Here is a 14,743-nt window from a genome sequence, read left to right as displayed (position 1 = left end):
GCAGTAGAGCACAGGGTAGCTCACCCTTGCATGGAACTTGTCATCAACCTGGTCTTTGCTTTTTCTGTAACTCTTTGAAAATATCCTCCTTCCTGTACCCCCAACCCTACCTTCTCCTAAGAAGCTTGCTTGCTTGCTTTTTCTTTCTTTCTTAATATTTTATTTATTTATTCATGAGAGACACACAGAGAGTCAGAGACAAAGGCAGAGGAAGAAGTGGGACTTGATCCCAGGACCATGACCTGAGCCGAAGGCAGATGCTCAACCACTGAGCCAGCCAGATGCCCCAAAGCTTCCATCCTTTAAATGCTGGAGCTCTTCTCAATCCATTACTGGTCCCCTTTCTTGTTCAGGCACATGCTCCTGCCTGGTGTGTCCATTCTCTTAGGTAGCTCTGTTATTTTTATGCACTGAAATAGGTACCTGTAGCCCAGACCTCTCTCCCGAATACCAGGCCTCTTCTTCTTTCTGCTCCTTGGACATTGCTTTTTGGTACCTAAGGCACTTAATATCCAAACTTTACATTCATCTTTCTCCATCCAAGGATTTTATTCTTGTCCTCTATTTCATAATCACATATTTTCCTGAATTTCACTTTGGCTTAAGGATGGATATTGACACAGTTCAAAGGCCATACTAGGAGGTCTTCTTGAGAAAATCAGAAGCAGTGTTAGTTGTTTTTTCTTCTTCTTTTTCAATAATAATAAGACAAATGCCTATAGACATCCTACTCATCCTTCAAAGCCAAGTTAAAAGAATACCTGACTTTAAAGCTTCTTCATGCAAAATTAATTACTTAGCTGTATTCACCTGCTGCCTATTTTTTTATTTGAACCTTTTATTTTGAGATAATTGTCAACTAACATACAATGGTAAGAAATAAGAGAAATATGATATTACTTTTTACCCAATTTCCAATGGCAAAATCTTACCAAATTATAATACAATACCAAAACCAGGATACTGACACTGATAAAATGCACCAATCTTTAGATTTCCCATTCTCACTGTGCTCATTAAGTTCCACACAAGTTTATCATGTAAGCACCACCTCAAACAAGAGACTGAATGTTACCATCATCTCAAAGCACCTCAAGTTGTCTTTTAATAATAATCATCCCCAATTTCCCCTCTGCCCTGCCTCCCTCAATCCCTGTAACCACAGATCTATTCTCCAGGTCTCAAATATGTCTTTTCTACAATGTTACATAACAGAACCATACAGATGTAACATTTCAGATTGGCTTTTTTCCACCCAGCATAATTTCCTGAAGACTCATGCAAGCTGTTCCACGTATCAGTAGCTCATTCTTTTTTATTGCTGAGTACCATTCCATGATCTGGATGGCCCACGTTTTGTTTGACCATGCACCTGTGGAAAGATATCTGGGTTGTTTCCAGTTTGGGGATGTTATGAATAAAGCTACTATGAAAATGTGTGTGCAAGTTTTTGTGCGAACCATAAGTTTTTATTTCTCTGGGAACAATGCCCAGGAATGCAATTACCAGGTTGTATGGTATTGCTTGCAGCTTTTCACCGACTTTGCTTTTTCCTTTTATTTTAGCCATTCTGACAGGTGTGTGTTGAGATTTTACTGTGGAATTAATCTGTGTTTTCTAATGGCTAATCGTGTTAAACATCTTTTTATTTGTTCACTTGCCATCTGTATATCCTCTTCAAGAACATGTCATGTGCCCATTTTCTAAACGTAGTGCTTTTCGATTATTGAGCTTTAAAGGTTCTTTATGTATTATAGACACCAGTCCTTTGTGGGGTATGTGGTTTGCAAATATTTTCTCCTAGGCTAGCTTGTCTTTTTATCCTCTTAACAAAGTCTTTCACAGGCAAAAAGGTTTTAAGTTGAATTTATCCATCTTTCTTTACATGGACTGTGCTTTTTATGTCTAGCATAAGAACTCTTTTCCCTAGCCTTATATCAATAAGTACTTTATGCTCTTTTCTATATAAGTTTTACAGTTCTACATTTTATATTTAAGTCTATGATCCATTTTGAGTTAATTTTTGCATATGGCATGAAGTTTAGATCAAGGTTCATTTATTGGCCTATGCATCCTCAATTCCTCCAACACCATTTGTTGAAAAGGCTATTCCTCCTCCACTGAATTGCTTCTGCTCCTTGTCAAAAATTATTTTTGAAAACTTCCAAAATGTTTTCCAAGATAGCTTTGTTGTGTGGTGCATGCACATTTAAGATCACTATGTCTTCTTGGTGGAATGATCCTTTTAACATTATGTCCCTCTCTCTCTAGTAATTTTCTTTGCCATGAAGTCCATTTTATCTGATAATAATATAGCTACTTTTCTTTTTTTTAAATTAATATTTGTATGGTCTATCATTTTTCACCCTTTTGCTTTAAACCCAATTATGTCATTGTATTCAAAATGAGTTTGTTTGGACATCTAATTACTGGATCATGTCCCCCCTCCCATCCCATCCCATCTCTGCCTTTAAATTAGTGTATTTAGGCACTTTACATTAAGGGCAATTATTAATATGTTAGGAGTTAAGTTGCCATTTTAACACTTTGTTTTCTGTTTGTTTCCTTTCCTCATTACATTGTTTCTTTTCTTGTAGGTTAAATAAACATTTTTTTTTTCATTCCATCTTGACTGTTTATAAAGTTATCACTTTGTGTAGTTTTTTGAGTGGTTTGCTCCAGGTATCACCCTATCTGTAATTTAGGCAGTCTACTATTTCAACTATTTACTACTTCGAGTAAGGTAGAGAAATCTGAATTCCACTTAGGTTCCTTTGCCCTGTCTACATTCTCAGTATTTTTCCACATACACTGATCACTACATTATTTAGTGTTAGGTTTCAAACACCAAATATGATTTAAGAAACTCATGAGAATATTTCATGATATTTGCCCCCAGTTGTATCCATTGTCATATTCTTTCCATTCAGAAATTCCATGCCATCTTATGCTATCATTCCCTTCTGTTTAGAGAACCTTCTTTAGTCATGCTTTCAGGGTATGTTGGCTTGGAGTAAATTCTCTTAGCTTTCCTTTGTCTGAGAATGTTTTTATTTCCTCTTCATTTCTGAAGGATATTTTTGCTGGAAACAGAATTCATGGTTGACATTGCTTTTCTTTCAGTACTTGAAAAATCTGCCACTTTGTTCTGGACTCCACGGTTTCAAGTGAGAAACAATTATCATTTGAATTGGTGTTCTCCTAAAAGTAATGCATCATTTCACTTTGCTTCAAAGATTTCTTTCTTTGTATTCAGTTTTTAGAAGTTTAAATATGATGTGTCTTGGCATCAGTTACTTTGGGTTTGTGCTGTTTGGGCTTCTGTACTGTGACTTATAATAAGAAATGCATATTTGGTCTTCATCTCTGTTTCTGATACAGAGCTCCTAAAACCCTTGGAATTTCCCAAATGGTAAAAGCAATAATGGTGTTTTTTGATATTTATAACAAATCCACACCTGAATTTATGCTAGTTAGATAACTTTTGGAAAACATTTTGGTATGGGGACTGGTTCTCAGAGGAATCAATCATGTGATCAGAGGGCTGAAACTTTAGCCTCACTCCCCAACTTCAGGGGAGGGTAGAGAGGGAGTAGAGATTGAGTTTATTCATCAATGGCCAATGATTTAATCAATCATGGCTACATAATGAAGCCTCCATAAAAACCAAAAAAGATAGAGAGTATCCAGGTTGGTGTACATGTGGAAGTGCTAGGAGGATGGCATGCCCAGGGAGAGCATGGAAGCTCTATGCCCATTCCCACATCTCTTGCCCTACGCATCTCTTTCATCTAGATGTGTCTGAGTTATATTCTTTTACAAAAACAACAAAAAAACCCCAGTAATCTAGTAAGTAAACGGTTTTCCCAAGTTCTGTGAACTACACTAGTAAATTAATCAAACATGAGGAGGGGGCCTCGGAATCCTCAATTTATAGCCTATTGGCCAGAGCACAAATAACAACCTACACTTACGACTGGCATCTGAGGTGGGAGGGGGCAGTCTTGTGGGACTGAGCCCTTAGCCTATGGGATCTGACACTACTTCTAGGTTGACAGTGTCAGAACTGAGTTCTATAGTAGGACACCCAGGTGGTGTTCAGAACTGCTTACGATGTTGAAAACCCACACATCTGGTATCAGAAGTGAAGGAGTCGTAGTCAAGTACTAAGAGAAGACACACAGAAGGAGTGTGTTTTCCTTACAGGAGTCTGCTCAGCTCACTGAAGGCTTATGTTTGGCCAGATTTGGGAAGTTATCAGCAACGACTTCTTTGAATACATTTTCAGTCCCATTCATTTTCTCTTCTTTTTCTGGGACTCAATGATACAAATGTTAGCTCTTTTGTTATTATCACATAAATTCTTCTTGCTCAGACTAGGTAAATTTTATTGATCTGTCTTAGAGTTCATTAATTCTATTTTATTAATCTCTAATCTACTATTGAGCTCTGGATAGTTTTTGTTTTATTTTGGTTTGGGTGATAGTATTTCTTACTTCGGTATTTTCCATTGTGTTTTTTTTTTTTTTTTCATTTCTTTCTGAGATTTTCCACTTTTTTCATTTGTTTCAATCTCTTGAAATAATTCACAATTATTTGTTAAAGCATCTCTATAAAGGTTACTTTAAATCCTTATCAGATATTGCAACATTTGATTCCTTTTGGTATTGATATCAGCTATATTTTTCATTCAAATTGTGGTTTTCCTGGTTCTTAGTATGATGAATGAATTTCAACTGTATTTTAGACATTTTGGGTATTATATTAGGAGACTGGGTCCTATAGAGTTTTTGTGGGTTTTCTTTGTTTTTTGTTTGTTTGGTTTTAGTAGGCACTTTCCTACCAAGGTGTAGCTCAAGGGCCAGGTGAATGTGCATCTTCAGCTTCCTACTGAATCCCACTGCCACCAACCTAGCAAAAATGAAGTACAGACTCACAATGCCTCTCTGTAGGTAGCAATCCAGCTCTCCCTTCAGCCCTCTTGACATCTCCCTGATGAAAAAGGGGCACCAGTTCATATTGTCTCACTGATACCAAGTGTGAGTGTAAGCTAAGCTTCCTGCTAAGCCCCACTGCCACCAGGAAGGGGAAAAGCTAAAATGTGATCTATACTGCCTTGAAGCTCAACTCCCTGTTGACAGTATGAATGAGGGGTAGGTGAGTGTCAACTACCCCTGCCTCCCACCCCTTTGTTCACAGTGGCAGGAGGTATAGGAGGTACAGGCTGGGTTTGCACTGGGTTCCAGTGACACAGGGAGAGCACTGGAGTAACTATCTCTGACTCATCACATCTCTTTGCTGCCAGGAAGGAATGGAGGCTCATCTTATCTCTGGGACTTGCTTACACTACTCTCATGGGACAACTGGAACACTGCCTACTTTTGCTGAATGGGGGGTGGGGTGGATGGTGGGCAGAAGCTCAACTCCACTCCCAGCTCTGCCAACATGAGCCAAGCAGAGGAATCAGAACACAGTCTGCTTCCACAGGATGAGGTACAGAGTCTACTCCTCACTTGGCCCCACAGACACTATCCTCAGAGGGAAACTGGTTCATGCCTCCTTCCACTGAGAAGGGGAAGGAAGAAAAGCCCTTCATTTGGTTCCACTGACATTATCCTAGCAGGGGAATTATAGCACCACCACCAATTTCTGCCGTGCAAGAGACAGAAGATTAGCCTTTGGGATGCCTGGGTGGCTACGCGATTGAGCGTCTGCCTTTGGCTCAGGTCATGATCCTGGGGTCCCAGGATCGAGTCCCGCATGCTCCCTGCATGGAGTCTGCTTCTCCCTCTGTGTCTCTCATGAATAAATAAATACAATCTTAAAAAAAAAAAAAAAAAGGCAACTAGCCCTGCTCAGATCTCACATCTCTCAAAGTGGAATCAGAGTGTCACCTGCATGTGGCAGACAGGATGGAAGAATCTCTTGGAGATCTTTTCTCCTGTGCCTTTTGGTTATTCCAGGTTGGTGCCTTCTATAGCACCCTGTCTGGGCTATATAGGAGGCAATGAGGAAAACCAGAGGAATCACTGGCATGTTCCTCAAGTCCTGAGACCCGCCCCCCCTCCCATGCAATCCACCTTCTCTTTTCCACATTTCTGAATCTTTCTATGCTTGTTTGTTGTGTTATGTCCATGTTTTTAGTAAGAAGGAGGGGCCAGGAAGAATGGGCATACTCTTTTTCAGAAATAGAAGTTGTGCCTCATTTTATTATAGCAATTTTAATATTTTATTCTTTAAGATGTTTTCCTACCCAATTTTCACACAGCAACCTCTTTGAAGGCACTTGACTGTGCTTTGTTAACATTCATTTTCCCAGGAATACCAAAAAGAAACAGGAATGAATCCTAGCACTTGCTTAGAAACACGTCATAAGTCAACCAATCAATACATATTCTGCAAACTCCTAAACAAAGCTTTGTCTTTTTCCTTTTTCTCCCTCCTTTTATCCTATATATAGTATGTATGTATATATTTATTATAGACTAAGTATTGAGTTCGATTCGAGAAACAGAAAGACAAGTAAGACCTAACTCTTGTTCTTGAGGGCTTTGCCGTCCATCAGGATAGATCTACGTACAGGGAAGTTATAGGACAGTATGGCAAGTGCTATCAAATTGGTGTACACAAATGGAGAAGGGGAAGGAGAGCAGGGCATGACAGAGCAAGACAGCAAAGGCAGTTAAGAAGGGTTCTGGGAAGTAGATGAAGGGCAGAGCAGGGTATGGCCAAGACAGAAAGCTACAAGATAGTAAAATGGCTCAGGGAGAGATGAAGGGCTGAATCAGGACAGGATACTGCAGAGAAGCTAAGAAATTGATTTCTCTCTTTTTTTAAAAACTAGCAATAAAATTGATAATTTCATTTTTTCACTTGCACGGATATGAGTATCAAGCTACCCAGCATTTCCTAGTCTTAAGAATGATTTGCCCATACAATTATCTACTTCTCATGGATCTACTTCTCATTTTCAGATCCTGTCTTTCTTGCCCACTCTCCGTAATCTTCAATGGGAGGCTTGTTTCTTTCCTGAAACTTTCTGCTGGAAGTTGTCCTTTTTTATCTCCAGCCCAGGCATTAGCAAGTGAAGAGATGTGACACTAAGATCAGCAGGAATGGCAGGGTACAGACCTTCAAAAAGCCACTCCATATAAGCATTACTCCATATAAGCATTAGGACCCATTAATCTTTGTTATTGTCTATGAGTTTCTTTTTTTTAAATTTATTTATTAATGAGAGACACAGAGAAAGAGAGAGAGGCAGAGACACAGGCAGAGGGAGAAGCAGACTCCATGCAGGGAGCCCGACATGGGACTCGATCCCGGGTCTCCAGGATCACGCCCTGGGGCCAAAGGCAACACTAAACCGCTGAGCCACCCAGGCTGCCCCTGTCTATGAGTTTCTTGTAATTTCATAAACAGTGAATTGGGATTTACATGAAAGGGATAATATTGCCAGCAGTTTCAAATGACAATGACAGCTTCCTTGTTTAATGCAGAACAATTTAACCTTGCTCTGTTCCACGTAAGCAAAAAAGGGGTTCCCTTGGCAATGAAGAGCTGAGATGTAAAGCACGATCCTTGGATTTTTCTATGTGGCCCACAGGGAGGCAGGGTCAATACATCTGTCAGATAAATGTGGCAGATTGTCACCAATGGAATACCATTTCTTTCAAATGCAAGGATGAGATGGCTTTGAATAACTCCAAGAGGACATTTCAAACAGAGTCACACTCCATCAGAGCTAGTACGTTTTGAAGTACTGACTTTAACAATTTCAATGGGATTTCAAGGAATACTAGGTCCATGAGATGACCCAAGAGAAAAAGTTCTAAGAAATCTATTAACCCACTGGTTTCTAAAAATATTTGGCCACAGAACCCATTTACTCCCTTTTACTCTCTTAAAATCCCAAAGGACATATGACCTACCAACACCTTTTGGGAAAACCTAACCTATTAAATAACCCATTTTACAAACAATGAAAGTGCTCTGCTCTCTCTCCCCCCATCTTCCCAAATTTAACTAATTTGCCCAAGGTCATCCCACTAGCTCCCAGGAGAGCTAGGACTAACTTCTAGCACTCCTTCTATGCTGCCATACTCCCTTACCAGAGGAAACCTTTTCTAAATGGCAATTTAATCATACTGGACTTCCTGATAAACAGCAAGATCATTAGTCATTTAATGTTAGTTATGTTTGAAAGTTTTCCCACAAAAGGGTTGACCTAAAAGAGGTTAGTATATTATATGTCTCTCCTTTCAAGCAGCTATTTCAAGGTTGGTTTTACCTGGAGTAAAAGGAAATTTCTGTCTGTTTGGAACAGTTCCATCTTGAAGATATTTCAATATTTCTTGCCACGGCACCCTTTCTGTGCTCGGTATTTTTAGCTCACTGTTTTCTATTCTGGCAGCCGAGAAGCTGCAGTTTGTAATTTTACCTCCAGCTTCATATTTCTTCTTAAAAGTGAATACAATGTCCTGTTTATAATAATAAAATCACCAGTTGGCAGAACGACATTAAATGGAAAAAAAAAAAAGAGAGAAAGCAATTGGAAAATTTAGAGCAAGCAATTTTAAGTGCCAAGTTTCACATTTGTAATGGTCCGGTGGAGGTCACTGGGCATCCTTTTTATTGAGGGGATAGTGAGGAAATAGATATCCACAAGCTCGCCTGTGAAAGACTATAGACACCACCTCCACTTCAAGGAAGCTCATATTTTACCGAAAAGTATGTGATCCAAACTTCTACCATATTACTAACTATAGGAAAAATCTAAAAATCAGTTCAGCGTGGTATTTTCCCCCTCCAATATTTAGGTTTTTATTTTTCCACTTTAATTGAGCTTTTAAGCTTTGGTTTCCTATTCCAGTTTAGCAACAAAGGAAACAAAATAATAAGAATGCAATTAGAAATAATTGGAGCCAGTCTCAGAAACAACCTTGGGGTTTCTTGGGCTTCTGGTGCAACCCCCTTTAAGCAGTTTCCTTGGATATATTCTCTTCCTGATCCCCAAAGGCTTGCAATGTTGGTGTTGCTTGTTCTTTTCTTTAACCTCAGATGCCCTACTAAAGAGAGCTGCAGCTCTAGGCCATGCAAGTGGGGCTTCTCCAGAGACTGGAGGTGAAGGCCCAGAAAAATGGTGCTCCTGACCAGAAGGGCCAGATCACCCTTAGGAGTTCACACCAGTCTTCCTTCTTGAAAATTGCTAACCAACGATTTTTCTTTTCAAAATAAACACTATTTCTCTCAACTTCAGTTTGCAAAATATTACCCCAATTCCACTGGACTAAAAAACTGGAATTTTACTGACATAATTGGATTATGAGGTTTAAAGATTGATGGAACTTTTCTGTTCCAAATATAATTGTTCAAATACCAAACCTAAACGGGTATGTAGAAGTCCTTATGTAGCTAGAGCCAGAGTAACACTGTAGGCTCCATGGCAGGGTGGCTGAGCAGAAGGGGTCAAGGAGCTATCTATCAAAACCATAGGAGTTGTGAGCCCTGGCATAGAAGGATCTGGAAGTCTGAGGGGAATGTGTCACCTTTTCTGCAGCCACAGCCTATCACTAAATGAAGACTGCTTTAGTCACTCCAGTTCCCTCCATGCCTGCTCATTTTTCAGATCTCAGTTCAAGCACCAGTGCCCTTGGCAGTTGATTCATACTGGTATTATAGCACTTGCCATACTCTGCTGTAATTTGTTGGAGTGTAAATCTGTCTCTATGAGAAAGAGTAAAGTCCTAAAGAACAAGACCCAAGCCTTTCTTGTCTCTGTATTTCCAGTAACTAACTTAGGACTTGGCGTTATTACATATACACATATAAAAATAATATATATAAGTAGATGTATATAGGAGAGAAGGCAGAAAAAGGAAAGACATAGAAGGTTTCACTTAGGAGTCTATAGAATATGTATTAATTTATTCATGGCACATGTTTTTGGGGGGTGCTAGGTCTCATTTGGAATTCTTGTGACATTCCTAGGAAAATTAATATTGATAAAAACCTCTTTGAAGGCACTGTACCTCTGAGCAGAAGAAATCATAGTATTACTAACACTTGTACCAAGTAACTCTCTCCTCTGGCACAATCCCATCCAATTACTGAATCCCCACTGCCTGTGAATGGTATTTGATTAGTATTTGTTGGCTGAAAAACTGAATGAATCTATTGTAAGATGGAAGAGAAGGAAAGGTAATCAGACCAAAACACTTCAGCATACCACAGACTTCTCTTTATATTTATCTTTTATTGCAAAAATTAGGAAGTTAACTGTGATTACATATACATAGATACATAAAGGTAGGTGGGTCAGGTGATTACTGAAGTGTCTAGATGAAAGAGTCAGTGTTCCAGAACACAAAGGCGATGATGTTGGCATTCTCATTATTTCCTATGCTTTCCGCCAACTGTGATCAATGGGTCTTTGCCCATGCCCTGTACATGGATTTATGGAAATTACCTAGTTTCAGCTAAACTAATCCTTACAAAATAGGCAAGTGGCTAAAAAAGATTATTACAAAGATCCACGGACTGAAGATAATACTAAACTAATAATACTAATTCTACTAATACCAGGAAAATGGCAAAGTTGACATTGCTTCTGCTCCTAATATAAATTCATCACCAGCCACCTACATGATTTCAAAACAATGACTGTCATATGCTACCTAGTAGATCCTTAGAAAAAAAAAATGCACTAAATCTGTTCCTTCAAGGTAAAAGTGATGTTTTAATAAGAAAAAAAGTTACTGCTTTTTGAACAAAATCAAACAAGAAACTCAGGCTTTGAAGACAAACTTTTTAAAAAGGTTGTTTGAAATGTTATACAAGCTGGGGACCTGAAACAATCTAAGTGCAAAAAGGCACTACTGCAAAAAAAAAAAAAAAAAAAAAAAAGGCACTACTGCAAAACTACTCATATGTATACACTTGAACTTCCTTTTTTTTTTTTAATTTTTATTTATTTATGATAGTCACAGAGAGAGAGAGAGAGAGAGAGGCAGAGACACAGGCAGAGGGAGAAGCAGGCTCCATGCACCGGGAGCCCGATGTGGGATTCGATCCCAGGTCTCCAGGATCGCGCCCTGGGCCAAAGGCAGGCGCCAAACCGCTGCACCACCCAGGGATCCCACACTTGAACTTCCTGATAGAATTTTCTAACTAGTTTGTAAAGATGCCAACTGAAGAAATTTTCTAACTAGTTTGTAAAGATGCCAACTGAAGAAAAGAAAAGACTATGAACCCATTAAAAAAAAAATCTAAAAATGTAGCACCTTTCAACTCATTTGCAAGAACGGACTGACATTGTGAAAGATGAAAATTCATTAGCTGGATTGTATTTCTGAAAATAATTGGTAAATAGGACTATAAAATGAGTATTATGATTTAGTAAGTTCAACTCACTTCTTCTTCATATCTTTTTCAGTTATGATAACCCTTAAACCTAAAACTAAGTATCAAAACATATGAAACTAAGAATCAGACATATATCTCTGAGTCCTTGCACAGGATACACAGGCATATTTTAACAGAGGTCTTCTGGAGAGCAAGGCCCCCTGTTCCGTGGTCTAACTCAAGGCAACATGAAGCAGCAGAGGGAAACAGAGTATGCCGGCCAGGCTGGCTGACTGTTAAAGAGCTTTATTTATCTGTAGGCAAGGAATAAGGCTAGAAAAGATTGAGCACATCTCTTTCTTTTTTTCTGATAGTTCCATTTATAATTTTTAAAAGATATAACAGTTATTTAAAACAGTAATTTGAAAAATAGAGAAATTTATAAAAAGTAAAATACTGCCTCCCTACCTCCTACTGCTCCTCCAAGTCCACAAATGATAATCGCTGTCGAATGTTTGATGCATTTCCTTCCAGACCTTTTTCTATGTACATACATATATAAATATATATTTATATATGCATGGGTATATTTATTTGGATAGTATTTTTATATTTTTTGGCTTTATTTTAAAAAGGCTCGTATTTGTACTGTTTTGAAACTTGCTTCTTTTATTTTTTATTATTTTTTTAAAGATTTTATTTATTTATCTGAGACAGTGAAAGAGACAGAGAGAGGGTGCACAAGTGGGCAGCAGAGCAGAGGGAGAGGGAAAAGCAGGCTCCTTGCTAGCAGGGAGCCCGATGTGGGACTTGATCCCAGGATTCTGGGATCATGACCTGAGCCAGGGGCAGACATTAAACTGACTGAGCCATCCAGGAGTCCCAAAACTTGCTTATTTTAACTTAGCAACATACGATAGCAGTCCCTTTAGGACAGTCCACGTAGATCTAGTTCCTGGTTTGCAGCTGCGGGAAATACAATCTTGCTGGTATGACATAGGTTATTTAACTGTCCCTTTGCTGGGGTGCCTAGATGGCTCAATTGGGTGAGTGTCCGATGTCTGGAGCAGGCTCAGGTCATGATCTCAGGGTCATAGGATTGAGTACCGTGTTGTGCTCTGCATTCGGCAGGGAGTTTGCTTGAGACTCTCCTTCTGCTCCTCCCCGACCTGCATGTGGGCACAGGCTCTCTCTCAAATAAATAAATAAATAAATAAATAAATAAATAAATAAATAAATAACCATCCCTTTGTTGAGGGATATTAGTAGTGTCACTTTTACAACAGAGTATCAATGGACATTCTTGAACATCTATCCTTGTACACTTTGACAAGGAGGGATTCCTGGAAGCCAAGTTTTTGGGTGAAAGGGTAGGTACATTTCAAATGTTGATAGTTACTGCAGAATGGCTACCCTGACTTATACTTCAAACAATGAAGTTTAGCCATTCATTCTTATTAGATTTTTAAAAATAGATTTCTAGTTTAGGGAAAGATCTCAGAAAATGAGCCCTCGATTTATATACGAGAAAATGAAGGTTCAGAGAGAATAAGGCTTGGGCCCAAGATCTCAAAGTCCCTGATAAGATCACTGACCAGCAGGAGTTCCATGAGTAGTGGTTACTGCTGAAGGCCAGGATGGTCACCTGAGTTAAGTGACTTCATATATAACATGTGTTCTAAGTAGGAAAGGGGACTATCATCTCCTTTTCCTTGCTTACTCTGGGCAAGAAAAGAAAAAAAGGCACTATATTCCTAAAAGATATAATAGCAAAAGGGAGAAGAGAAGGATTCTCAAACTAGGTGGGCTTATGGGCACCAAAAGCGAAGGTATCACAAGTTCAGCTGCGTGAAGTGAGCTAGTGTGGTGGAAAAGACTCTGACACGGGATGACCCTAGCAGAAAACCTTCCACAGCCTCAGTGGGTTGTATGAAAAGTTTCTTGGTTCTAAATATCTCCATGTGGCATCCAAAATGAATGCCAGTACTGAAACCAAATTCTGAAGAGAAATATCAGAAAAGAACTAACATCCCACAATGAAGAAACATCTTCAAAGAAGATGTTGTTATAAAAATACCACAAAAGTACTTTCCAACAAATTCCAGACCTAAAAGTAAAGCTTTAAAATGAAGCTCCAAGCACAGAAGCTTTGAATCCTTTGCTCTGTGCCTGAAGAGGCCCATTTAAAGGAAGGTACTTCTGACCAGATAACATTGTCTTTATTCGATCAGACCTATGGGGCATAACAATGAGAGAGAAAGATAGCACCTGTATCTTTTGAAATCAGAATGGTCTAGAAAAGAGATGAGCACACTTTTTCTATAAGGAGCTAGAGAGCCCTTTGCAGGCCATATATGGTATCTGTTGCAATTATTTAACTCTCCTGTTGCAGGGCAAAAAGACAATCATGAACAAAATATAACCAAATAAGCATGGCTGTATTCCAATACAACTTAATGGGTACTGGAATTTGAATTTCATATAATTTTCTTAAAAGATTATTTTTGTTTTGATTTTTTCAATCATTTAAAAATATAAAAACCATTCTTAGCTCAAAGGCTGTACATAAACAGGCAGTGGGCTGGATTTAGCTTGTGGGCCGTAATTTGCCAACCTCTGGTACATAGCATTTAATTTTCAGTTGAACTGATCTTGAATGTTATTAGAAAGATGGAAACATCTGAGCCCCATCCCTAAGAAAGTGAAGTTAGAAGACAGAAAGGTAGAAACAAGTTGTTCTTAAAGAGTTTCAGGGGCACCTGGGTGGCTCAGTCAGTTAAGCATCTGCCTTCAGTTCAGGTCATGGTCCCAGGGTCCTGGGATGGAGCCCTGCATCAGGTTCCCTGCTCAGTGGGGAGCGTGCTTCCCTCTTTCCCTCCGTATGTGTGTGTATGTGTGTGCGTGCTCTCTGTCTTAAAAAAAGAAAAAAATCTTAAAAAAAAAAAAAAAAGTTTCAGATACTTACCTTAAATCTCTTCTCTTACTGAATTCCTCTGGTGGGATTGTCCAGGGCAGGCCTTGAGGGAGACAGTCTAGAACTTCCGATGAGAAATCAGAGAAATCCACACCATATTCTGTTAGTATTCCTTCTGTTTCAGGTTCAATTTCACCAGCCTGCCCAAGACTCTTAGCCAGTTGTCTGTGAACAAGACAGAGAGGAACAACTATGTTAGTGAATTAATGGATCACAGGCATCTGTTTCATCTCTAAAACTGAGGGTAGTAGGAAAACCTTTAAACCTCCTGCCCCTCCCCCAGCAAGAACACCATCACCAGTGAATGGGGGAACCAAGCAGAAGAGACCATAATACTCTTGTCCTGTTAAATCCCTAACTACAGTATAATTTTAACCTTCTTCAGGAATTCTGACATGGGGGAGTTGGACCAGATGGCCTTCCTTA

At 39.1% G+C, this 14,743-nt stretch overlaps 1 protein-coding gene across 9 annotated transcripts in view; it reads right to left on the bottom strand.

The window, feature by feature from the left end:
* Positions 1-14,743, bottom strand: part of DIS3L2 (DIS3 like 3'-5' exoribonuclease 2) — a 346,474-nt gene that overhangs the window by 156,112 nt on the left and 175,619 nt on the right. For all 9 annotated transcript variants that reach the window (XR_007405942.1, XR_007405943.1, XM_049101307.1 and 6 more), the window contains one exon: positions 14,309-14,482. Coding sequence is in view for 7 of the 9 variants with exons in the window: in XM_049101307.1 (XP_048957264.1) it covers positions 14,309-14,482 (174 nt within the window). In the remaining 2 variants the exon portion in view is untranslated. The remainder of the gene's footprint in view (positions 1-14,308; positions 14,483-14,743) is intronic.

The sequence above is a fragment of the Canis lupus genome, chromosome 25, assembly GCF_003254725.2.
Source record: "Canis lupus dingo isolate Sandy chromosome 25, ASM325472v2, whole genome shotgun sequence".
NCBI classification, from domain to species: Eukaryota; Metazoa; Chordata; class Mammalia; order Carnivora; family Canidae; genus Canis; species Canis lupus.
Note: the sequence above shows the minus strand (reverse complement) of the source record. Positions and strands in the feature narration are given on the sequence as shown.